The sequence below is a fragment of the Hemicordylus capensis genome, chromosome 2 (assembly GCF_027244095.1).
Source record: "Hemicordylus capensis ecotype Gifberg chromosome 2, rHemCap1.1.pri, whole genome shotgun sequence".
In the NCBI taxonomy this organism is placed as follows: domain Eukaryota; kingdom Metazoa; phylum Chordata; class Lepidosauria; order Squamata; family Cordylidae; genus Hemicordylus; species Hemicordylus capensis.
Genome location: NC_069658.1, coordinates 403,405,424 through 403,431,874, shown reverse-complemented (window position 1 = coordinate 403,431,874; position 26,451 = coordinate 403,405,424). Strand labels below are relative to the sequence as shown.

The 26,451-nt window shown below is 46.7% G+C and overlaps 1 protein-coding gene across 19 annotated transcripts in view; it reads left to right on the top strand.

Moving 5' to 3' along the window:
* BAHCC1 (BAH domain and coiled-coil containing 1) overlaps positions 1–18,088 on the top strand; it is a 137,811-nt gene extending 119,723 nt beyond the window's left edge. For 18 of the 19 annotated variants that reach the window (XM_053295476.1, XM_053295477.1, XM_053295481.1 and 15 more), the window contains 13 exons: positions 456–723; positions 3,763–3,948; positions 4,350–4,657; positions 4,933–5,034; positions 5,509–5,641; positions 6,683–6,797; positions 7,547–7,622; positions 8,774–8,882; positions 9,043–9,165; positions 11,486–11,659; positions 13,305–14,386; positions 16,072–16,308; positions 17,159–18,088. In XM_053295476.1, coding sequence (XP_053151451.1) covers positions 456–723; positions 3,763–3,948; positions 4,350–4,657; positions 4,933–5,034; positions 5,509–5,641; positions 6,683–6,797; positions 7,547–7,622; positions 8,774–8,882; positions 9,043–9,165; positions 11,486–11,659; positions 13,305–14,386; positions 16,072–16,308; positions 17,159–17,365 — 3,120 coding nt within the window. In that variant the 3' untranslated portion in view covers positions 17,366–18,088. The remainder of the gene's footprint in view (positions 1–455; positions 724–3,762; positions 3,949–4,349; positions 4,658–4,932; positions 5,035–5,508; positions 5,642–6,682; positions 6,798–7,546; positions 7,623–8,773; positions 8,883–9,042; positions 9,166–11,485; positions 11,660–13,304; positions 14,387–16,071; positions 16,309–17,158) is intronic. The other variant, XM_053295482.1, reaches the window with a different exon arrangement.
* The last annotated feature ends 8,363 nt before the right edge of the window (positions 18,089–26,451 follow it).

Below are 26,451 nucleotides of genomic sequence, written 5' to 3'. Positions count from 1 at the left end.
GAGCCCAAATGTTATACCAACAATAAATAAAAATAACACTTAATCTTCTTAAGACACTTAAGGGAGCAGGGTGTTCTTGGCCATCATCTTCACATGTATAAAATACTGCTGTACAAGAAAATGGATAGTTGCATTGGATAGCACAGAAATGGGAGTTTCTAGATTTAAATGGCAAGAAAGTATGTATAGATAAGACACTGGGGTGGGGGTGGGGTGGAGGAAGAGACATCCTAGCAGAATCTCTTTCCTTGGAAATTTGGCATCTGGTTGTTGGTTTGGATATATTGAATCCAGCCTCAGCACTGGTGGTGGTGAAGCCAGATAAGATAAATTTTTTCAGTCTTTTCACACTTCCTGATTCTAACATGTGGCTCATAGTTCAGCAGCAGGGAGAGGGAAACACCAAAGGTTGCCAGTACTAATGTGTTTTGCTTTGTCCTGTGCCTGGTCTGCAGGAAAAGGTGCGTTGCAAGAAGAGCAGCTCCCAAAGCAAACTGGCTTCCAACGTGGTACACAAAGTCTCCCATCTCAAGCCGAAGGTCAAGAGCAAAGGCTTGCCCACAAGCATTGTCCCATTCCGCCGAAAAGAGCCGAGCCCTGCCACTCGGATCCAAAAGAAACTCTCTCGGCCTAAGACCTCCAAAGCGACACCTCCAGCCAAATATCCACAGCAGGACCTGGCTACCTTGGAGGCCAAGCCAAGTACAGGGAACGCTGACGCAGGTACTGTCTGGGTGGAAGGGACTTTGGAAGCAGAGGTGAGCAGGTGGGGGAATATGCTAGTAGTTGCAGCAGTTCTCTTGTTCTGCTGTTGCTGCTAAGGGAATACTTGAGCTCTGGGACCATTGCTGACCTCCTCCACTGTGGAGAGGGAGTGTGTCTCCTACGGGCTGTTTGCTGGGCTCCCATGAGGATGAGGATTATTTTTATGATAACTGACTCCCTCCCCACCTTACTCCCTCCTTTTCACCTTACTGTTCACTGAGGAAGGTAAGTGCAACTAGTTTCTCCCAAAGCATTCAGGGGCAAGTCTACCCTCCAGCAAAACTGTTCTCTTCAGCTCTGGCTAGGCGCTTGCTGCACTGCATGTTTCCTGCTGGCAAGCAGAGGAAGCTGCAGAATGTAAAAATAGCTGCACGTGACAGCCTCTGCTGGGGCCAGTGTCCGCTCCCCTTTGACTGCAATCTTATGGGTTTCCCCTGAAGCTCCTGGGGCATCTTATCAGGAAGCCAAGACTGAGACAGGAATCCTGCTTCCACTCCCCAAAGCCAACAGAACAAAGACACATTGTCAAAGGGGCAAGAGCCAGGATGTAGGAATTAAGGTTGGAAGGGGGATGCTCAGCCAGCCCTTCAGTGAGACCGAAGAAGGTAGCTTCTCAGCCAGGACAGATTACAAGTACTTTGTTTTAATTTAAACACATTTACCAGTCTTCTACCCATCACTAGGGTAGCTTTGGCAGGCACTCATTCGGCAGACACAACGCTGATGATGATCCCCAAAGGTGGTTCATTAGTCAGAGGTCATGCTGTCAGTAATGAATGGAAAAGAGGTAATGTGATCCAAGATCCCCCACACAGAGGCGTAACTAGGGAAAATAGCGCCTAGGGCAAGCACTGAAATTGCGCCCCTGTCCTGACAGGAATAATGGGACTTGTAGTCAACAATATTTGGAAATCCTTGTTAAAAGGAACACTGTACCATCTAGACATGGTTGTTGATTAAAACCTGAAAACATGAGCCATCTCTGTAAAAGACTTAGAACAACAGTCAGGAGTGATGCGAGGATTCCAAGTGTCATTTTCTCTGTCTCATCTCATTCTTCTTAAAAAACATGACTTTGTCCTAGAGGATCACCTGCCCAAATAGCCACTAGCAAAATAGGGGAAGAAGAAGGTGGTGGTGGTGTGTGTGTGTGTGTCTATAAACCAGTGAATGATTCCTGCCAGCCTTTGTCTTATGATGACTGTTGGCTTATGATGGGGTATATGTGCATTCAACACACTAGTGCTTACTTTGACACCAAGAGGGAGGAGGATACATTAGTTTGCCACACTAGACAGAGGAATTTGCAACAGTAGCAGACAGCCAAGTTCTGCCAGGGCCAAAATCAGCCCCTGCCAGACGAAGAAATCGTAATTTGCCCCTTCCTGTCACAAGCAGTGTGCTGTTCTTTTATTATTGACTCTAACTCTCAGATATCCCAGTCATGGATGGAAAATTCAGGGTCAATTTACAAGAGACACATTTTCTACATGGAAGTTTCTTCTGTGCAGGTGTTGTGCAGAAACCCATGTGTAGTGACCGCCAGGGGCATAGCAAGGTTGGAATGGGCCAAGATGAGATTTTAAAATGGGCCCCCAACCCCTAAAAGTCCAGGGCCTCCACACACCCCAGGCCCCCAAGGATTTATGTCTGATATTTCAAAATAAGTATGCTGCCTGGAAATACATTTCACTGAATACACACACACACACACACTTTACAGTATATAGTGATATACATTGAGTACTATATATTTGTGCTACTTTTAATGCCTAGAACACAGTGTAGCAACGCTAATTATTAAAATGGCCCCCTCGCTGCAGATTAGCAGAGGAGACTTTCAACCATGCAGGGTGAGCCTATGTTTGGTTTTTCAGAATTCTGAACAAATTCAGTAAAGTTTGATTCCGGGAGGTTTTTCACAAGAGGCTTTTAAAGCCCTTTAACACACATCTCCTCTGGAATGGAGGTGCTGCATTCACTTGTTGGCCAGATGCACCCTGAAGTCCCTGCAAGTTATTGGAGAGCAGTTCACACACAAGAAAAATAGAATAAAATAAAATAAAAGCACAACACATGCTTCACAGTTCTCACTCATACCTTCTGGGTTTCAAAACAACTTGAACATAAGTGCATTAATGAATGAATGAAAATAAATAAATAAATAAATAAAATATACTTGTTCCAGAAGTTTTTGTAATTTTCTGCCATGAAACAAGCCACTTATAGGCCTTTTAAGATAGTTTTTGTTTTTAAAGACAGCAATTTTTTCAGTCTGTTTTAAATTAAATATTCAGAGACTTCTCAGTCTCCCCCCACCCATATCAAAGCCCTATGGCAAGCAGATCCCTATATATGGTGGGGGAGTGCAACCACAAAAAGGAGTTCACAGCCTACCTGGCAAAAGCTGTGCTGGCTGGTCTGGGCAGAGGGTCTGCTGCAGAACTCTGCCTGGCTCCTCCTTTCTGGCTTGCTTGGCCTGCCGAGTTCAGGCTTCAGGGAGGCCTACTCGGAGGCCTCTCTGGAAGCCCTACCCGCCCGCTGATCAGCAGAGAAGCCGGGAGAGAAAGCTCTGCAGTTTGCAGGCCGCTTTCATCCTAGGCCTCGTTGCCGATCCTAGGCCGGAGCTGGGGGCAAGTGGCTGAGGAGCCCTGGGGCTGGGCAGGTGGGCAGTGGGGTGGGGTGGCAGGAACTGGCATGGTGCCCCCTCCTCAGTGGTGCCTAGGGCACGTGCCCTGCCTGCCCCACACCAGTTCCGCTTATGCCCCCACAAAAGATTGCTAGGACAGCATAGTAACATGTTTTGTGAACCTCTGCCTACAGCCTTGGTGGAGGTATGGTCCTCCGAAATGATGTGGCGATTGTCCTGTCTGTGCCTTGATGGTAGAAGAAGCCTGGGCATCAGGCAGCTGCGGATCAGGAAGCATGCCTGCTTCCCTTTCCCATATTGGGATGGCCCTTGCCTTCCACTGTTGAATTTCTCCTCCCCATCTGCAGATGACAATCGCCACAGAGACTACGAAAGTGATGATGATGGTGGTGGTGAGGACTTGACCAGTGACACCAGTTCCACCCTTCATGTGACTGTAAACCCTTCTGTGATTGGTCCCTCTCCTTCCTCGGTGGTGAAAATGGAAGCCAATCAGAAGGCAAAGAAGAAAAAGGAGAGGCAGGGATTGCTAGGTAATGGCAAATAAAAAGATGCTGAATCCATCCCAGCTGGTGGAGAGCCAGGACACTGAAGCCTGGTGGGAAATGGTGTAACCTGGTGCTCCTTCTGAGGATAAGTTCAAGGCGGCAGCAAAGGATCCATCAGGACCCAATCTATAAGATACGGGGTAACTGCAAGATTCAGCTGTGACTATGACATACTATGCCATAGTCCCAAAACAGGGGAGGCTATCAGACAGGCTCACAACCTGCTAATGGGTGAGGGGCTGCCCCAAATATAGATTTGCATAGGCGTATTCCTATTCTGTTTGAGAGCCAGTTTGTGCAGGCAGAGAGAGGCACTGGCCATGACATGGTTTGAAAGTGCCATGTGGCTCCTTTCTTCACCAATGTACTCTTCTGTATCTGCACAGGACCCTGCCGAATCCCCAGTCCCGAGGGCCAAGTCAAAATCAAGCGGCGCCCAGTGAAGCCAGGTGTGGGGAGCTTGGAGAAGGTGCCAGTGTGTCGAGCAGGATCTGGTGAAGGTTCCAGCAAGAAGAAGTTGAAGAACAAGGCCAAAGAGCTGCAATGTGGCCTGGGGACATCAACAACTAGCGAGGGGCTTTTCTCTGGCAGCCAGGCCCGGTCATTTGCAGCCCGGGATGATGCAGGGAAGCTCAGCAGTGAACGCCTCAAGAAAGCCACACGCAAGAGCAAAGTGCTGCAGTCAGCCCTCAGGGTAAGCAGTGGCAGCAGGAGTCAGAGCTGAGGTTGCTCCTCAGTGAGGTGGGATATCAGGAGCACCCTTCTTGGACTGAAGGGGGGATGGGATGTGTCGGAGCAGGGCTGCTCCAGCAGAACAGTGTTACTGCCAAGCAGCTTGGCCCTTCTGGATGCTGAGCATTGGGAAGGGGTGGGCCAACCCCACCGTAAGGGCCAGGAGCTATCTAGTACCTTACTCCTTTCTCCAGGGTGAATTGTATTGGCTGACTTTTCCCTCTACCCTCTTGGCAGAGAAAGAATGGGGCACTGGCACTTTCCCCCCGCAATGCCAAGGCAATCCTTAGCAAGGGCAAGAAGCTGGCCAAGGTCAAGAACAAGGTGGTTAGCAAGCAGGTAGGAAACTAGAACTATTTCCTACAATGCAGGGCTTGGGCAGGTCAGGCCCACATGCCACCCTCAAAAAAGCAAAGGCATATGAACCTTCAACAGCAAGAGGTTTTAAAAATGAAAATTTGGGAAGAACCAAAAGCTCCAGGGCTAGGGTATCGGCTTTTGCTATGGCCAGGGTATCAGCTTTGCTGGTTGCAGACTGAAGTTGCTGAGATTCCAGAAATAAAGGAGTCAGGCAGATGAGCCCACCGCCTGCTCATTCCAGGCCATGCTCCTTTGATTGTGTTGAGACCCTTTTATGGGCTATGGCCCCATCCAGCAAGGGGCAGTGTGTTGATATGGATTGCATGTTGAATTCAGGATGCAAGAGACCCTTGTTCAATCCCTTTTCCCCTTGGTTAGGTCACACTTTGGTGAGTGCTTGTGGGGCATCCTGATATGCAGCAGGAGGCACCATTTCCTTTCTTCTCCCTGCAGTGCAAAGGCCGAGCAGTCAGCCGGCTGATGCAGAGCTTTGCCATGGAGGATCACTTTGAGTTTGATGACAATAGCAGCTTCTCTGAAGAAGAAGAGATGCCATCCACTGGTACGGAGCAAGAAATGACCCCTGGTGAGTCTTGCCACACACCCGCTGGTGAGTGTTTAATGGGGGAGCTGAGGCTAGTAAGGCTGAGGGAGACAAATAGTGCCACTAACCACAGGGCATGGTGGTCAAGAGCAATGACAGTTGGCACAAAGGGAAATGAGGATGGTAGTTGCAGACGTTGTACCACTGTGTTCCATTATTCTTCTCCTTTGTGAATAAAACATAGTGATATGTGTACTACTGAAGCTAAATCTTAGATGGTGGTCAGGACAGGAATGATGTAATGCACAGCTCAGATGAGTGAAAAGGATTGTTCTGATCAATTTTGGGATGCCACAGTGTAGTAAAGCCCATATTCCTGGGCTGAATCGGCTCCAATCTCGACATGTGGATAAAGCTAAAGAAACCTTCCCCTGAGGTGCTAAAGAGCAAAAATGAAGTCTGTTAACCAACCAGCAATACCTTATTCTGTCACTGAAGGTGGTGCAAGTCTAGACTTGTAAGCCAAAAGATGATGCTCTTTATGAGCGTGTATCATACATTTGGAGGCAAGTTCCAAACAATGGAGCCATTCACAAAATCTGGCGGGCATGCCGGGGGAAGGCTTTGCAAAACTTGCCTTCCTCCCCCACAGATGAGGCTCCTGAGCTTGGTGGGAGTGCATTCTGTACTCCCACATGATCCCCACTGCTCCATGCAGTGTGGAGCAGGGCGGATTGCTCTGAGGCCGGGACTTGTTATCCCGGCCTCCAGGTATCCCACAGTGTGCTGTGCACCAAACACGTTGCACTGGGCGATTCCCCCAGGGGACGGGCACACTAGATGCCCATTTCTGTGTCAGCGTCAAGTAGCTACAAGTAGCCTGTATTGACACACGATCCTGGGAGCCGGGTTAAGGGCATGTTTGTATGCTTAACCTTGGCTAAGAGCCAGGCTTTGGCTCTGCCAAAGGCTGGGCTTGGCTGCTCGTGAGAACAGCCTCATTATATTTTTGAGAAATGTGCCAGAGTAAAGAAGTGGGGAACAGAATGAACTGTGGGTTTATGACTTGCTTTGCACTTGCAGCCCAGTCATGCGCCATCCACAAGGAGGATCTCCAGGATGGACTTCGTGTGCTTATCCCCAAAGAGGACAGCCTGCTCTATGCTGGAAGTGTGAAAAGTCTACAGCCACCTGACATGTAAGGACCTTGTTTTCCAAGCACAAAGATGGGCAAGGGGAGTTAGTGAATGAGGGAGGTTGCTCAGATGGGAACTCTGCTGTTGCCAGGATAACTTCATTGTTTAGGATGGTAGATAATTCATTTCCCCTGCACACCAGGTCTTACCTTTGAACAAGAAAAGTGCCTTATATGAGTCAGACCATTGGGTACCTCAAGCTCAGTATTGCCCCTACTGCCTGGCAATGGCTCTCCAGCGTTTCAGAAAGGGGAGTTCCCAGCCCTACATGGGGATGGCAGGAATGGAGTCTGAGACTTTCTGTGTGCTTTCCAACGTCTCCTTCCACCCTGAGTTTCTTGTATGGACTTGACCAAGCCAGCTGTAAAATGTGAGAAATCGTAAGCCACCTGGCAATAAAATAAAGCATTTTGAAATATTTACCAGAAGCCCTCACTAAAGGAGAAGTAGGACTCATGGTAGCATCTTTTCTACAGCCCCTGACAAGCCCTGAAAATCCATTCTACTCCAAATGGGGCACCAGGTGCTCTTGGCCCCATATTCCTCTGGGTTGGCAGACTAAGCAGGAAGCACCTGACACCTTTGCCTTGCACTGAGCTGGGCTAGAAGGCCCGTGTCCTGCTCCCTCTACCCCAAATCAAGGGATGAACGTTCCGTTTCACTTCTGTCCAAATGAGCCTAGCAGAGTGCTCCACTGGCCTTTTGCATCTTCAGCTGTGTAAATCCTCTTATTGATTTGTCCCTCCTGTAGCTACAGCATCGTCATTGAGGGAGAGAGAGGGAACCGGCAGAGGATCTATTCCCAGGAGCAGCTTCTGCAGGAGGCGGTGAGTCCCTGTGGATCACGGCCTGGGCTTAATCAGGCCAGCTTAGGCAATTGGGGGTGGAGAAGCTGGGCTTTCAATAAAAAACAATAGCAAGTGGTGTATTTGGGACTTACCTGTGGGGCAGGCAGCAAGAAATGCAGCTCCGCTATGCAAATGTGTAATCACAAGCTGGCACAGGACACTGGAGAGAAGCTCCCCCTCCCTGTTTTGCTGAGACAAGCAAGATACACTAAGGAGGCCTGTGTCTTCGTGGACATAGAGGTTTGGGATAGAAGGCCTCCTGGACAAAAGGGGGCAAGGCAAATTCAGATAACAGTACTCCAGCATTTGTTCATTTGGGGGATCAACCACACTTGCACAGAGCATCTGATTGCCAATCCAGCCTTCAGCACCGGTCCTCCACACAGCGGATGGAAGTCATAGTGGGACCTGGGTGGGTTTGTAGTTCTAGCTGGCTTTTTGCTTTCTGTGTCCAAAGCTAAAAGACTCCTGCCTTTCCCAGAGAGACTTCCCTAAGCCCACCTGTACATTGTAGTGCCCACTTTGGTGTGTGGGCAACTGCTGTATATTTTGGCAGTGGAGTGCTTCCACTTTCCAAATTCAGCCGAAACCTTTGAGTGGCAGCCTTAGCTAATGTCAGTGCTTAAGTCAGATGTATTCACCATGGCACACAAGTTCAGAGAGCCAGATGTCCCTGCACAAAGGAAGCATCAACGTTTTGCTCAGAAGAAATCGCACAGATCAAATAAATACAATGTATGATAAATGCAGAGGTGTGGATTTTGAGGTGAAATTGCTGGTATCAACTTTGCTTTATTCTAAACCAAAACTTTGCAGTTTGGGGGTAAGGAGCCTGGTAGCTGGAGGAAAAGGGACCATTCAGTGAATGTCTAGGCATAAGGGCAGAAGAATGTCTCTTGAGACCATGAGAGAAGGGCAGGTAGCCATGCAAGGTGCAATAATGCCGCTCTCTGAATCCTAGAGGCCTCTTTCTGTGTACTTGTTTTAATACTTAACTTTGACTATCTTTGTATTACGTGTGACTTATAAAAATTCACCCTTGGCTAGGTAATATTGTCAGCAGTGTGTCCTGTGCATGGCTAAGAGCGTGGTGGGCCATCTGCCAACCAGGGCCCTCTGTTTCTTTCCAGGTACTGGATGTTCGGCCCCAGTCAAGTCACAGCCTCCCACCTGGCACCAGGGTCTGTGCTTATTGGAGCCAGAAGTCCCGCTGCCTCTACCCAGGGAATGTCATTCGAGGTGAGAGGAACTGGCCCAGAGTGAGCCTGAGATGGGGAGAAATCGAGCGTGGATGAAGCCACCGACTCTCTAGGCCAGAATTTCTCCCATGCTAATACAATGGAGCTGGCCTAAAATGTTCCTCTTTGTCCCCAAGGTTAATGCAGCCTCTGCCCCACAGGTTCCTCGAGTGACGAGGAGGAGGAGGATACAGACTCCGTGCTTGTTGAATTCGATGATGGGGACGCAGGTCACATTGCAGTGTCCAATATTCGCATGTTGCCACCAGACTTCAAAATCCAGTGTAAGTGTCTTGCTTAGAATTAATGTGGCAGTATTTGTACCTGATGTGTGTCCTTTTCCATTTTGGCTTGGCAAGTCCAAATTTACTATTGTATTGTTTATTGTCATGTGGAGCCTCATTCATGCTGGGGCCTCTGCTATGGAGCAATTATCTTGAGGCAATCCATATCTCAGGTGCATCTGCAAGGGGCTTTGTGCTGGAATTCTTGTAAGATTCCCTGCCACTCAGATAATGGTGGCCATTCCTTTGTCACAAAAGAATGCCATGTTTTCTGTATTGCTGTGTGAGAGAACTGCACCGGCCTGTGCATCTGATTGACTGTGTGTGGGGGCACACATACTGGCAGAAGAGAAAGCATGTTAAAAACAGACAGGTGGACCTCCAAACTATGTTTCAGCAGATAATCCTTAATAAGCATTATTCTGGATTTATTGTTTGTTTGTTTTATTATTTAACATATTTTTATACTGCCCAAAACTAGGGGCATGCATTTTGGAATTTTCTTGTTTCGATTCAGATCGAATTTTCTGAATCTGAATCACCCATTTCATTTTGTAGCCGAATTTTCTAAATCCGAATCTGAATCGATTTGGATAAAAAAGGGTCCCAGGGCAAAAAGAGTGTTGTGGGGGGTAGTGCCCAATGGGTGGAAGCTACCACCTAAATTTCAAAGGAATTGGGCAAAGGGCTGCTTTTTTGTGAATTTCTGAAGTTTATGCCTCTAAGAAATTTCCCATAGGGAATAATGGGAATTCCAACAAATGTATCGCTTCATGTCGGGGGGAAAGGGGTGGCCCAGAGCAGAGTGTGGTGGGTGTAGTGCCTAATGGGGTCAAGGAAGCTATCAGAATTATTTCAAAGGAATTGGGGAAAAGGCTGATTTTTTGTGAATTAATGGAGTTTACACGCCTTTAAGATTTCTCCCATAGGGAATAATGGAGGTTTCAGCAGCCCCATAACTCCACTTGGGGGGCACTGGGGTGGCCCAGAGTGAGTGGTGGTGTAGTGCACATAGGGTGCCAACCACCCCCATACCCACAAGTCTGTTGGGTACTGGGTTTTGCTGTTTCTGAGGTGTTCAGTGTAGATTCTCTGGCAGCATATGAGATTTTCAGTGGAAAACAAGAATCCACTCTCATATGCTACCAGAGAAATTACACTCAGAACACCTCAGAAACAACAGAACCCAGCACCTCATGGGTTAGCAGCCCATGGAGGTGGTTGGCACCCTATGTGCACTACACCAACACTCATTCTGGGCCACCCCGGTGCCCCCCAAGTGGAGATATGGGGCTGCTGAAATCTCCATTATTCCCTAAGGGGGGAAATCTTAAAGATGCATAAACTCCATTAATGCCCATTTCCTTTGAAATAATTCTGGTAGCTTCCTTGTCCCCATTGGGCACTACCACCCCTTTCCCCCCGACATGAAGCTATATTTTTGCTGAAACCTCCATTATTCCCTATGGGGGGGAATCTCAAAGATGCGTAAACTTCATTAATTCACAAAAAATCAGCCCTTTGCCCAATTCCTTTGGAATCTGGGTGGTGGTTGGGGCACTACCACCTGACCCACTCTTCCATCCCTGAAGCCCCCTTTTTGCCCCAAATCTGCCCCAAATAACATCAACATCACACATCAACAACATCACCATCACAGAAATTGCTGCCTATTGTGTGATTGCCTATTATGTCATCTCTGCAGTGCAGATCCAGGGGCAGGAAAAGTCATTCATGTTATCATGAGAAAGGGATTTTTTTTAGCTACCCCTTAGCTAGCATGGGTATTGTAAATTCTTTTAGGTTGTGACGGAGCTCTTATGGGCAGAAGGAAGGTAATACGTGCAAACTTCCCTGCCTTACCTTTTCCACAGCAGCCCCTTGAAACTGAAAACCCCTCCTTGAACTCCCCCCCCCCTTGCCCCTTCTTCGACCTTTGTCCTGCCCAATGTGGGGTCAGGAAAGAGTGGCAAGAGGCAAAAGAGTCAATGGGGAACAAGGAGGGAATTGCTGGAAAAGCGGGAAATTCAAATAGACGTCAAAGACAAATGGAGACTGACTCTCAGAGATCGCCACAAAATGGAGTTCTGAAACAACAAAACATTTTGTACCTGAGAGGGACAAAGTTTTGTATACAAAACTTTCGGATTTTGAAAACAGGTGTTTCATCTCAGCTACAAAACACCCGTAACGGCCATTTTCGGGTACACAGTGTTTTGTATCCAAAATGTTTTGCACATCCCTACCCAGAACTTACGTCTCTGGGCGATTTACAGCTTGGAACTTCTAACTCATCCTGACTCCTCTCTGCTGCTTATAGGCACAGAGCCTTCTCCTGCACTCCTGGTCTCTACCTCCTGCCGTCGTAACAAGAGGTCTTCCAGTGATGTTCCCCATTCCAGTGAATCAGCACCAACCCTGTGTGCTGAGGGTCAGGAGGGTCCAGAGCCAACCAAAAGCACTGGCAAGAAGGCTGCCAGTAAAGAAAAAGCTGGTAAGGTTCCCTTGCCCACAGACAGGCAGACAGACAATACAACCCACCACACACACACACACACACACACACCCCTACCTACCTACCTACCTGAAGGTGCACAAAGGTCATCCCATTTTATCCTCACAATAACTCTGATAGATTCATAGGCTGTGAAAGTATGATTTACCCAAGACCAGCAGTGAGCTTTATGGCTAATGAGACTTTGAATTCAGGTGTCCTCTGGTTCAGGGCTAACAAGCCATCAGGGCTGAACTCCTCAAGATGAAAAGAAACATGGAAGGTGGGCCATGATTCATGAGCACTGACAAAGCCTTGAGGATAGACATTGGGGTTAGAACAACAGGAGGCCTGGGTCAGGCTTAAGAGGCAATAGTAAAATAGGGTTATAGACTTGGGTCTAAGATAGAGGGGGGTTGTAAACAAGCTCTGGTGAATTCTGCACCAGATGTTCCATAGACTGCAAGTGCAATATATAAGCAGAATTTATTTTATTGTAGGACTGAGCCAAATGTTCTCCAGGTTGACTTTTCAGGTCAAAAGTAATGATTGGGGGTGGATTCCCCACTCTCTGAAGCACCCCTTAGTCCTATATTTCTTCATGCTTGTTTGCTGTTGTTCATAGCTACTTTCCTCCTTCTTGCTGCAGCTTTGGTGGCTATTTTTTATTTTCTTTCAATCCTCTCAGGTGATCCCAGGCAGTCAAGGATCACATAATGAATGTGATGGTGTCATGACACTATGTAACCAATCAGATCTGGCAACTTCCCAGTGTCATCAAGAATAAATGAAGCCTATTTAGAGTGAAAACTATGCTTCCTAGGCTGATTGTAGGGGCAATCCTAGCCAATTAAGGATCACTTTAATAAAACAAACACTTCCATATCCCTTCTGCAATGATCCATGAAAAATTGCCAGAAGAAGGAGTCTCTTTTGATTCTGATGAAGATTTTCATAAGCAAGCAGGAGCCTTCCTTTCTGCTTAGCTATATTGTCATAAGAATAGGAATTGCTTGCAAATATTTTTCCATGTCCTGAGGGTAGGAATTGTTTGCAAATCTTGGGATGCTGGTGAGCTTTGTCATAGTAGCTTGGGCAAGATGTAAGTAAGCAGTACTCTGTCTTAACAAGTGACAGCTGCTTCCTCTTTCTTTGTCATTCTGTGTTATTGGCAGAATTCTGCAGAAATTCTTTGACAATGTCTGAGTGTCTTGACTTGCAGAATCCATAGTGGTTGCTTAATTAGGAATGCCACCAAATTTTAATACCTGTTCTTCTCCTTTGTTATGCCTGCAATTTTATCATTCCCACCCCCCACCCCATTCTGGGTGGCTGTATTTTTAGCATATCCGAGATGGCACTCAATAAGAGAATTTCTAATCTGCACATATTTGAGTTGATTAGCATATGTAAATCAACTGAAGCACCTTCCACCCAATCTTTTCTTAAAACATGTAGCATCCTTAACTTCAAAACTGAGATGGAAAGTTGGGAGAAGTGCAGGACTCAAACAGAAAAAAATGTTTCTGATTGCAAACAATGAAAATATAGTTGCATGAGAAAGGACACAGCAGATTAGATTCTGTTCCTTGGCATTGCTGACAGTCCCCTCCAGTATGTCTCTGACTCTCTTCTGTTCCAACAGGTAAATCTGACTTGCTGCACTCAAGTTCAAAAGCCCTGCCTGGAGATCACTTCCTGGGCCGTCGTGCCAGCCCCTTGTTGAGTTGGTCTGCTGTGGCCCAGACCAAGCGAAAGGCATCCAGCAAGAGCACAGCTATGCGGCAGAACCTTTTCCAGCTCAATGGCAGCAGCAAGAAGCTGCGGACCAAAGAGGTGCTCTTCCCCGTACACAGCATGGCTACCCCCATCTTTGGCAACGGCTTTGGCTCAGACTCATTCAGCCGCATTGCCAACTCTTACTCAGCTTTTGGAAGTGCTGGCCTGGTTCTGCCTGGTGCCCAGAAGCTTTTGCGTGCCAAGAAGGCTGAGCGGTTGGATGCTGAGCTAGGCAAGGGAGGACGCCGGAAAGTGGGGGGTGAGTATCTAGTCAAACTGGATCACGAGGGAGTGACGTCGCCCAAGAACAAAAACTGCAAGGCATTGCTGATGAGCGACAAGGACTTTGGGTCCTTGTCTGGCCATGGCTACGCCCACCCTGCCCTGGGGATCAAGGAGAAGAAGAGTGCATTGCCCATGGGACTGGCATTACGCAAGTACACGGGTCAAACAGAGTATGGACTGCACTGCGACAGTGACTGTCACAGCTCCTACTCAGACATGGATGAAGACGAGGTGGATGATCTGAGGGGCAGCGTCCCATCTCGTTTCCTGACGCGCCTTTCTGTCTCTTCATCCTCTTCTGGATCGTCCACCTCCTCCAGCTCCGGCTCCGGCTCCACTTCTAGCCTCTGCTCATCTGACAACGAGGACTCCTCCTATAGTTCTGACGACGAAGACTCCACGTTGCTTCTGCAGACCTGTCTCACGCATCCTGTTCCAGCCCTGCTGGCTCAGTCCGAAGCCCTGCGTTCCAAGGGCAGCACCCTGCAGAGGTGCTTTGGCACTGGTGCCAAGGGCAAGCTCAGGCGCAAGGAGGTCCTGAGCTTCTCTAAAGCCAAAGAGTTCTCCCGCCGGCAGCGGCTGCCCTCGGTGGAAAACCGGCCAAAGATCTCTGCGTTCCTGCCCGCACGTCAGCTCTGGAAGTGGTCTGGGAATCCCACTCAGGTATGAGAAAGGGAAGTCCACCAGAGCCTTTTGCATTCTACTCTAAATTCAATGAAGTTTTCAGATGATGTGATAAGCTTCTATTTTATAATGCAAATTAAGGGGACCTTTTAAATTTTCCTTGTGCTGAGAGCAGCTTCGGAAGTTTTTTGGCATGAGCTATTTATTGTGACGCAACTGGAAGGAAGTGATTCATGAGTGTGGTTATTGATCCCTGTCTCTCTGTGACTTTTGACAGGAGGACAGGTTAAAGTTGGGAAGTTTCCTACTCTCTTCAGACTGCCTTCCTGTCCCTGATCAGTGCGGAAAGACCACATTTCCCTTTTGCTAGTTTGTGACAAAAGAACATCGAATTCCTGTTTTCACACTATTTCCATGTTAACTAATTAGATGCTGATGTCACTACTTTATGCACCCTTGCTCAGAAGTGTGCTCCACTGAAAGCAATGGCATTTACTTCCAAGTAAACATGCTCATGATCAGGCTTCTAAACAGTCACGGAGACTTGCAAAGTTTGAATTGAAGTTGTCTGCCATGCACTAGTGATCACCTAAGGGCCAAGTTGATGAGACATTAAACACATCATTGTCTCTCACATGTGGGTTTTCCACTTTAAAACAGCAGCTGCAGAAGGAGGCAGGAATCCAGATCAGGTCCATGGTGCGGGTGAGGGGGCTTTAACCTTTTTGCCTGAGCTGTTTTCCCACCAAAATTCTCCCCTGCCAAAGTAGATATTTGCCACAAAGGGGGATGTTGCAGAAAATGACACCTTTGAGAGCAATTAGCTGAGACCCTGGATGACCAGATGGAGAAGATTACTCAAAGTAGTCCCAGTTCCATTGAAATTAGAAGGATATGTTAGGCATTGCCTAACATCCTTTTAATTTATCTGGGACTACTCTGAGTAATTTTCCTCATCCCGTCAGCCACTGACATGTTTAATCTCTCGCCTACTTTAGCCCTTAAGTGGCAGCAACTTTCAGTCCAAACTTTGATAGTCCCCACACCTCACTCCTTTGCTTATAGCTCATTACCTAACTGCTCAAGCTCCTTGGCACCTGGTAGGATCAGGCCCATGTTTCCAAAAGCCTATGCCTCCAGGCTAGCAGGGCCTAGGATATCCTCAGTAGCATTCAGCTGGCCCAGACATTTCAAACAAGAATTCTGCAGCAGTGGCAGGATCGTGGAAACACTGTGGGATCCTAGCAGGTGAGGATCTAACCAGCAGATTCCCCTAACCAGCCACTGTGTTCCTGTGGTGGGGGCAGTAGGGCAGAGGCTATAGCTAGCTTTGATGGATATGGTGGAACCAGCACCTACTTTGTGGCACGGTCTGTTTCATTTTTACTACCAGCCAGGTACCGGACAATATTCTGTATGGCTTATTCCTAGACTTTAGTTCATGCCAATAAGTCCTTGTAGACATGAATACCTTGCAAAGGCATTTGGTAACCCCAAGCAAAAACACCAGGGATTCTCTCTGGAGCAGAGCTTGCTTTTGCTACAGAGTGGCCCCCGGTTAAGCCCAGTTGCTATAGGCTTGGGCGTGCCTATTCTGCTGTTGACACTTTGTTTCCATGGCAACCATCAAATCCTTTGGGTAGTTCCCAAGGAGGAAGGGGGATTCTGTGCTTCATGCAGGTCATTGTCACTGTGCCTTAGTCTGCTGTGTCCCCTCCCTACAGCGTCGTGGCATGAAGGGGAAAGCTCGGAAATTGTTCTACAAGGCGATTGTACGGGGCAAGGAGACCCTGCGCATCGGTGACTGTGCAGTCTTCCTGTCAGCTGGGCGGCCCCACCTGCCATACATTGGCCGCATTGAGAGCATGTGGGAATCCTGGGGCAGCAACATGGTCGTCAAAGTAAAATGGTTCTACCATCCTGAGGAGACCAAGCTGGGCAAGCGACATAGCGATGGCAAGGTAAGCAAGGAGGTCAGAAAGTGGGTGGGGCAAGCAAAGCTAGAGTTAGGGGGAAGAGAGTGAGGGGTGAGGCAGACGGGTGGAGTGATAGGAGATAATGGTACCCTCCGTCTGTGATCTGGGAATGAGCCGATAACACTGTCTTCCTCAATAGCTGACTCAGAAGCCATGTAAAAGCTGCTGAATTCCTTCAGTGCTGCCTCTCCCTTTCTTACATTGCCATTTCCTCCACCTGCTGTGCCATGTGTCATAAGGAAATGTGTCAGCCAGGACTGGAGGGCTTGCTCTCTGGGTCAGATCAGATTCTACCTGCCCTGCACCGTCAAGTGGCCATGCAATTAAGACAGGGATGTGCTATGAGCGTTTACATCCTTGCATCTTTCCAGTTCATCCTGACATCCTTTTAGTGTATTCCTTAACTGCATTGGATGGCGGACAGTTTGGATGAAGTGCCCCAATGTATGTGCTACAAATATTACTTTAAACTAGTATTTGTAGCACCTATAGAGGAGTGGTTTGGACAAACAGTCTCATTGCACGATTTAGGAAGTGCCAGGAAAATGTCAGGACATGCCAGGAGAACATAAGGATATCTGTGCTCCTTGCATATTTTTATTTTAATGGCTTGGTCTGGTTGGTAGGGGGCGGGAGGGAAATATTGTCTGAACAAGCTCCCTTTGTTGCTCTGAACTAAAATGTTGTGAACTTCTCCAATGCTGGACACTTTTAAGCTTGTGTCGGCCTATGCAAAAGGTTTTCCCCTCTAGTACTGGAGTCCAGGCATTATCTTGACACTTCTGCTCCTTGCCACAATGCCAGGCTGCCACTCTGACCACTTACCTCCTTTCAGAATGCGCTGTACCAGTCATGCCACGAAGACGAGAATGATGTCCAGACCATCTCGCACAAATGCCAGGTGGTTGAACGTGAACACTATGAGCAGCTGACTCGCAGCAAGAAATACCAGGACCGGCAAGACCTCTACTACCTGGCAGGGAGTTATGATCCCACCACAGGCCGACTTGTGACTGCAGATGGCGTGCCCATCCTGTGCTGAGGCTGCAAGGCACAACCACTGCTCCAGGGCCAGAAAGTGGCTGGGGGAGGCAGGAGGGCCAAGGGACAGTGGAAGGGGCCAGTCTCCTCTTCCTGGCTTCTTGGCAATTGGTTGTAAGGCCCTGAAATATGCAAGGTGCCCGGCTTTGCCATGCCCGGGGTTGCAGGCTGATCCCGGCTCCCCACACGGCTCTGTACAGATTTGAATCCAAGCCATACTTTCCCTAGTACCTCTGACTGTTTGCCGCAGGCCAAACACAAATCAGGTTACCGCTCTATTTATTTCGTGTGTAAATAATGTATTTCTGATGGGAAGTTTTATGGAGAAGAAGCAAACACAACAAAAAAGGCAGGTTTTAGGGGGTGGGAGGGTAGGGTTATTTGATGGGTTTTATTTTGTGTTCGATGCACTGTTTTCCCCCCAGCTTAGCTGGGGGTGCAGACGCCAGGCAAGCGTGTAAATACAGAAGGGGGCACTTGAACAATGTGGCAGCGCAGATTCCCAAAGGCTACGCTGACTTCCTCACAAAACTGTGTGTACTATAGACTCGCCTCACCCGTCCCCTCCTACCCTTTTTTATTATTATTATTAATTATTATTATTATTATTATTATTAATTATTATTATTGTTGTTATTCTAATGATAATTATTCTGACAATGTCTGCGGATGTTAATATGCTCCTGTTAAAGAGAAGATTATATATATTATTATAAAATCAGGATTTTGTGTTCTGGTCTCCCTTGTGGGCAGGAATAACCTTCATTTTGACCTCCATGGACAGAAAGTACCTGAGCAGTCATACAAGGCAGTTTCATATATGAGCTTTTTCTGTGCAAGTCCTGTTGGAATGATTGAAGGAGACATGTGCAAGATCATTTCCATCCACTTGTGGGCAAATTTAAATCCATTGCTATGGAACTTTTACAGGAGATGTTTCTAGTGGCTTGTGCTCACTATGCACCAACAAAGCATTTACCTGACACAAAGAATCTGCAATAACTTCCCCAACCAAGGTAGCTGGGAAACAGAACAGTAGATGAATTTCACAATTAAGATACACAAAGCTGTTTATGTAGGGAAAAAATGTGCTTGAGGGCTTGCAGCATGACGTAGGCTGGACAGAACTTGTGATTCACCAAGATGAATGCAATCCACCAGGAGAAGGCAACCTTGTGCTGGGACCTCCTAAATGTATGACGCTGCCCCAGGAAAGCTTATTGAGCTCCTGGTGGGCCCACCATACACAGCTGATGACTTGCATTCAGTTTGCTGGGCCACATCCCTCCCTTAGAGATCCCTAAACATGCAATTGCTGGAAGCAGAATGTGAGCGGCAGGAAGTAGTCCTTGCATGCAGTTGCCATTGCAATTTCCACTTTAAGTATTCAGTTCTGCAAACAGTCCGTGCCGTCATCCTCACAGGGGCTGCATATTCAGCCCTCAGCAAGTCCTGGAGCCTTTGGACAAACCCTGCATATGAAAGAGAAAGTTCACACCAGAGAGTACCTATGAGGTTTGCTGGAGCAGGGCTTCTTCATACCCATTTTAATGAATTTTGGGATAAGGTAAGGAGTTATCCAACCATCTCAAGAACTATTCTGCCTTTCAAGCAGTACAGAAGAGTGCTCCCCACTCCCACTTGGATAGTTCTGGTTATGCCAGAAGCTTCACCATTTTCCAACTGCATGCTGCGTGGGTCTGACTTGCCTCTCATATGGCATGCTAGCCACTTTACTGGATTCAGAGGAGGACTTGACACACTTAGTTCAAAATTTAAATTTTTGAGCCTTTCCCCAAGTGGTATTCTCAGGCTTGGAAAGACCCAATCAAGGCCAACCTTCTAGAGCTTTTGGAAGGCTTCCATAGCAGGCACTGCAGAAGAGCCTTAATACTAGTATTGCACAGCTGTACATGGTCACTCTTAACAGAAGGAACAGAATTATAGTTGTGTTACTTGCATCTGAGAAGATTCCTGGAAGACATGGCTCTAGGCAATGGCTGCAACAAAAGAGGGGCTCATGGGGGAAGAAACATGACATGGGAGACATGACTGGCTCTCCAAATGTTTCCTTGAGCTTTAGAGCAACCCTTGAAGGGGAGAAGATACTGATCAACACCCTGCACCATTTCCATAATCTAAATCCCCCTTCCCTGAAGCTTTTAGCCCCACTAAGGAGGAAATGCAGAAAAAAGACATAGCAGCTTTGAAAAGGGAGGGATTTAGAGAAAGGAAACAGCATGTGAAAAAAGTTTAACACACACCCAGCACCCTGCTTCATTCAAAATCTTAACCCCTCCCGCCCAGTCACTTTATTTTATATATTATTTTTTATTTTATTTTATTTTAGTTAAAAGATTTTATAATAGATATTCTGAATCTTCCCACTGGGGCTTAACTATGATATACCCCCCTTTAAGTCCAGTGCTGCTTCTAAAGGAGTTAATTCTTAGATGTCATTATCTCTGCATATAGAGTTATTGAGCTGGAAACTCCGTAGTAAAATCTCAAATCTTCTTAAATAAACATTTCACTTATTGAGTTTCTGCCCGGCATGCAGCGGTTACAAGGCACAGGTGTCCTTCCGGGTGGGGTGGGGTGAAAGTAGCACCTTAATTGGAAAGTCTCTTTACCACATTGGAGTGCTTTTGCGACAACAGGCATATTTCTCACATTTCAGTGAAGGTGTTTCTTTTTAAAAGCTCATAGCAATTTCTGCTTAGTTGATATTGCTGGTTCTAGAGATTACAGAGTAAGTACCTCCCTTTAGGTGAGGTCAGCAACTTTAGCCCTGCCTCTGAAAACGAAAATTTCAAATTCTCTTACAGGCTACCCTTCGATTTCTAGACAGAGTGGGGATCTACAGATAAGCCAACATTTCCTACTCAATAAGGTTGTGCACATGACCTTCTGCAGCGCCTGGGAGGGTGGGGGAAAGGCAAGGCTGAACCTACCTTCCCCCCAGACAGTCACTGCTTCCCTCTTCAGTTTGCTGCTGCATGCCCACGCAATCCGTGCTGCTCCCGGCCTCCAGGAATCCCACAGTGCACAGCACAAGCAGCATTTAGGGATTCCCCCATGACTCTAGGCACCTGACGCTGTATATGCTTGGGCTGTGTGTAGGGATGTGCACGAAACAAATTTTGCATTTTGTTTCGAGCTCAAAACAAAACACAGGTGACTGAAACATTTCATTGAAACAGCCGTTGAGCTGGCTGTTTCAACAGAACAGTCGAAATGTTTCAACTGTTTTGGCGACAGGGAACAATGGGGGAACTTGAAACACCCTATTGTTCCCCATGGGTAGCTCCTAGGGTCATCAAAGTGGGTTGGATGATAGGGCAAGATGGGTGCTACCTACCACCCAACCCACAAACGAAATGGGCAAGCCGGCAATTTTAAACATTTTAACCTTTCCCCTAACCCCCCCTCCCAATTCCTATGGGTCGAAATGTTTTGCACACACCCCTCACATCCTTAACCCTGTCTAAAGGCCAGAGTTTAAAGTTGGGTTGGGTGGGAGGGCAGTGGCAGGATCAGGATCGATGTGGTACTGCACACAAGCAGCCCAACCCAGGCTGGGCTGCTCAGCTGAATAGGCTTAATGTATTTCTTTCCTCCTAGACATTTCATAGCATCACCATGCTGTGGAAAGCTCCTCTTTCTGGCCATGTAGCTGTTAAAAAACACAGGTACCCTGCTGGGGTGGGGGGTGGGGCTGACCATCTTACTATTATTTCAGTGGGAAATATGCTAACTGTAGACAAAAAGAGCACATTGCTTCCTGTAGCAACCATTTTCCTCTTGCAGATGAGAGAGCGGAGGCAGCCACTAAGCTGGAGGTTTCTGCACCACCTGTCCTATTCAACTCTGGTAGATGCAGACTCATTCCTTACACATTTGGGTAAGCAGGTACCGTTTCCAACAGGCGAACATTACACAATTGGCTCTGTGATCAAGACAAATGAGGCCTCTTGTAAGCAGTTGGAGGGAGTTGAATAATGGCAGAAGCAGGCAACTCGGATCAATAAAAGGGACATTTCATCAGGTAGCAGTGACAAGAGGGGCTGGTGGCAATTAGTTTTTAATATTGCAAAGCAATTGGGAATGAGCTGGGCTTAATTATTCATGCAGGAAACACAGGCACCTGCCCCTAACAAGGCAGCAAGAGTATGACGACAAGAACTTCAGCTCTTGTCCCCCATAGCCCCTGGCTGGGTGGGGAGATACCTAGGTCATCAGATAAAAGAATACAGTACCATAGGGGCTGGCTTATCCTGTCCAGAAGGTGATTCCTCTTGGAAATCTTACTCTGAAGATGCCGTTTTCCTCTCTGGATGTTACAGCTGTGCAGCCTAGCTTGTAGATGAATTCCAGGGCTGGGCATTTGATCCATCTCGTGCAGATGCCAATATTGCGATTGTTCATGAGAGTCAGCATCCTGAGAATAAACTCTGCAAAATGATTGCATATATGACCATTAGGATTGCCAACATCTTACCCGCCCCTGTTCTTATGCCTTCGAACCATAGCCAGACTGGCAAAAGCTAGCAAGTTGTGTCATGTTCCTCTCCATACTGCGAAAAGTTCCATTTGCTGACTTCTGCACATCAAGGGCTGAAAGCAGGTCAGAGCATTTTTCTGGTTAGCTGGCATCCTTAATTACAATGTACATAATTTATACAGGTAATGGAACTGAACTTTTCATGGTGCGGGATTTGAGTAGCCTCGGGGCAGAAGTGTGTGTGTGTTTTGGAAAAGCTCAGATAATACACAACCTAATCAAACCCCATTTTAGATGGCTTTGTGGCATCATACAACGTCATTTCTATACATGGCAGCGATTATGGTACATAAGAATAGCCATGCTGGATTGGGCCCAAGGCCCATCTAGTCCAGCATCCTTTTTCACTCAGCGGCCCACCAGATGCTGCTGGAAACCACAGGCAGGAGTTGAGGGCAGGCCCTCTTTCCTGCTGTTACTCCCCTGCAACTGGTACTCAGAGGCGTCCTGCCTTTGAGGCTGGAGGTGGCCCTCTGACTAGTAGCTGTTGATAGACTTCTCCTCCATGAAATTATCCAAGCCCCTCTTAAAGCTGTCCAGGTTGTTGGCTGTCACCACATCTTGTGGCAGAGAATTCCACAAGTTGATTATGCATTGTGTGAAAAAATACTTCCGTTGGTTGGGCCTAAATTTCCCGTCAATCAATTTCATGGGATGACCCCTGGTTCTAGTGCTATGTGAGAGGGAGAAGCAGAGGCGTATCTAGGGAAAATAGCACCTAGGGCAACCACTGAAATTGCACCCCCTGTCCAAACATCTGACACCCATCTTTCAGATAACTTTACCATAATATCAGCTGAAAAATACAAGTCAAGCTCGTTCATCTTTTAATATTTCAAAAACTATTTAGCAGTGGATATAGCCAGTCCACAAAATGCTGGAAAACTACAAATTTAAGTATGCTGGGGCTCATGAAATACCCAAATACTATGTGGAGGTGTACTTGGAAAACTAAACAGAAGTCCCTGTTTCATTCTCTACTATGCATTGTAGCATCATTATTACATAAGTTTTAAAAATAAGTGGAGGATTTGACTTTTCCCAGATACTCTGAAAATAATTAAAGGATATGCAGAGTAAACTGTGTCACTGCTTGGAATATATTCTAGAGAAAGAGAGCAAGGAACTCCCAGTGGGCCTTAATACTAAGGATTTCACATTGATTCAAAGACAAACTCACCATTAATAGACATATTATTAAGACATAACATTTAACTCACTTATCACAAGAAGCAAAGTAAGAGCAAATGAATACAATCCTAGCTCATAAGCTTCAGCTCAGTATTCACAAGCCCTGATTGTTTGTACATAGTGCCAATCTGAATATGTGTACAGTGACATATTATTTTTTTTTACATTTTTTTAAACCTGTAGCCCCTTTGGGGGGGCTTCCTAAAGGCCATGGGGGGGGGTCTGCAAAGGTTGCCCCCCACTGGTCTCTGGGGCCTCACAGGGACCATTTGAGCACATGTGGTGGCCATTTTTTAAAAATATTTTTTTTAAAAAAAAAAGGCTGCTGAAAACAAAATGGCCACTGTGCACGCTCAAATGGCCTCTGCGAGGCCTGGCATGGCCTAGGGCCTCACAGAGGCCATTTGAGCATGCACAGTGGCCATTTTGTTTTCGGCAGTCATTATTTATTTATTTATTTGTTTATTTAAATTAAGCAATGCCCCCCCTTCAAGTGGCTCCCGGGGCACATGCCCTGTCTGCCCCACCATTGATACGCCTCTAGGGAGAAGAATTTCTCTCTATCCACTTTCTCCACACCATGCATGATTTTATAGACCTCTATCATGTCTCCCCGCAGTCGCCTTTTTTCTAAACTAAATAGCCCCAGGTGTTGTAGCCTTGCCTCATAAGAAAGGTGCTCTAGGCCCTTGATCATCTTGGTTGCCCTCTTCTGCACCTTTTCTAGTTCTACAATGTCCTCTTTTAGATGTGGTGACCAGAATCGTACATAGTACTCCAGGTGTGGCTGCACCATAGTTTTGTATAAGGGCATTATAATATTAGCAGTTTTATTTTCAATCCCCTTCCTAATGATCCCCAGCATGGAATCGGTCTTTTTCACAGCTGCTGCATATTGAGTCGACACTTTCAATGAGCTGTCCACCACGACCCCACGATCTCTCTCCTGGTCAGTCACTGACAGCTCAGTTCCAATCAGTGTATACTTGAAGTTGGGATTATTCGTCCCAATGTGCATCACTTTACACTTGCCAACATTGAAGCACATTTGCCATTTTGTTGCCCACTCCCCCAGTTTGGAGAGATCCTTTTGGAGCTCCTTACAATCAGTTTTGGATTTCACTACCTGAAAGAATTTGGTATCATCTGCAAATTTGGCCACCTCGCTGCTTACCCCTACTTCTAGATCATTTATGAATAAATTAAAAAGCACCAGTCCCAGTACAGATCCCTGAGGGACCCCATTTCTTTACTTCCCTCCATTGTGAAACTCTCCATTTATACCTACCCTACCCTCTGTTTCCTGTCTTTCAATCAGTTAGCAATCCACACATGTACTTGTCCCCTTATCCCATAATTGCTAAGTTTCCTCAGGAGTATTTGATGAGGAACTTTGTCAAAAGCTTTTTGGAAGTCCAGGTATACTATGTCAACTGGATCACCCTTATCCACACACTTGTTGACACTCTCAAAGAACTCCAAAAGGTTGGTGAGGCAAGATTTACCTTTACAGAAGCCATGCTGATTCTCTCCCAGCAGGGCCTGTTCTTCTATGTGCTTTATAATTTTCTCCTTGAGGATGCTTTTCATCAATTTGCCTGGAACAGATGTTAAGCTAACTGGCTTGTAATTTCCTGGATAACCCCTGGGTCCCTTTTTGAAAATCGGTGTTACATTTGCTACTTTCCAGTCCTCCAGTACAGAGCCTGATTGAAGGGATAAGTTATATATTTTAGCAAGGAGGCCGGCAATTTGACATTTGAGTTCTTTGAGGACTCTAGGATGGATGCCATCCTGCCCTGGCGATTTGCTAGTTTTCAGTTTTTCCTGACTGTTTAGAACATAATCTCTTGTCACTGCTATCTGACTCAGTTCTTTAGCCTCCATCCCTAAAAAGCCTGTTTCAGGAACAGGTATTTGCTCAGTATCCTCTGCTGTGAAGAGAGACTCAAATAACTCATTTAGCTTCTTTGCAACCTCCATATTCTCCTTAATAATCCCTTTCACTCCCTCATTATCCAAAGGTCCAACCACCTCCCTGGCAGATTTCCTGCATCTGATGTATTTAAAGAAGTTTTTGTTATTCCCCTTGATGCTTTTGGCTAAATGTTCCTTTTTGCCTCCCTTATTGTCACCTTGTATTTCTTTTGCCAGAGTCTGTGTTCCTTTCTATTCTCCTCATTTGGGCAGGCCTTCCAATTTTGGAAGGAAGTCTTCTTCCCTTTTATGGCTTCCTTGACATTACCTGTTAGCCATGCTGGCATCCTCCTGGACTTAGTTGTACCTTTCCTTCTTTTGGGTATACAGTTTAACTGGGCTTCTAGTATTGTGGTTTTGAGTAAACTCCATGCATTCTGGAGCGAAGTGACTCTCCTGATTTTCCCTTTCAGCTTTCTTTTCACCTAATTTTGGAGAAGTTTCCTCTTCTGAAATTCAAAGTGTCTGTTTTAGACTTCCTTGGTGATTCTCTCCCCACATGTATGCTGAATTTGATTGCACTATGGTCACTGTTCCCTAAAGGGTCAATGACACTGACATTCCGCACCAGGACCTGGGTGCCACTCAGGATTAAGTCCAAGGTCTCCTTCTCTCTGGCTGGTTCCAAGACCAACTGTTCTAGGGCAGTCATTCAACCTATCTAGAAATGTTACCTCTTTGTCGTTACCTGACTGTGAATTTACCCAGTCTATGTGTAGGTAATTGAAGTCACCCATTATTACTGCCCTGCCCCTCCTTGAAGCCTCCCTGATTTCCTCCTGCAACTCTCAGTCACTGTCTGTGTTTTGATCTGGAGGGCGATGGCATGTCCCCCAGTAGCACATTTCCTTTCAGGCCTTGTATTGTCACCCACAGGGCTTCTGTGGAGGACTCCAGATCACCTATGTTTTCTACCTTGTTAGAACAAACAGAGCATAGCATGACTTTTCCCCTTAGCTAAGCAGGGTTGCCCATCTTGCAATATGGCTGCAGGGAGTTGGGCTTCAAGACACCAGATAAGTATCATACCTGACCTACACAAGACCAACAGAAGTATAGCCCAGTGGAGAAAAACAAAAAGAAACAAATAAATGGTAATATGTTTGCATCTCAACCGTTTTCTAGAAGACAAAGGCATCTAACACTCACGTTCATGAGCGCAGCCTCCCTGGTCAAGTAGCAGCTGAGGGGGGACAGGATCTGGATCAGGACAATGGTGGGGACAAAGGGTTAAAGCCCCAGTTCAGATTCCTCCTGGTGTATGCTATTTTACAAGGACAAAACAAGCTTGCAGCTGTGTAGTATATGCTTAAAAACGAACATCTAGTTTGACCCCAGGCAAACTGGTGCAGTAC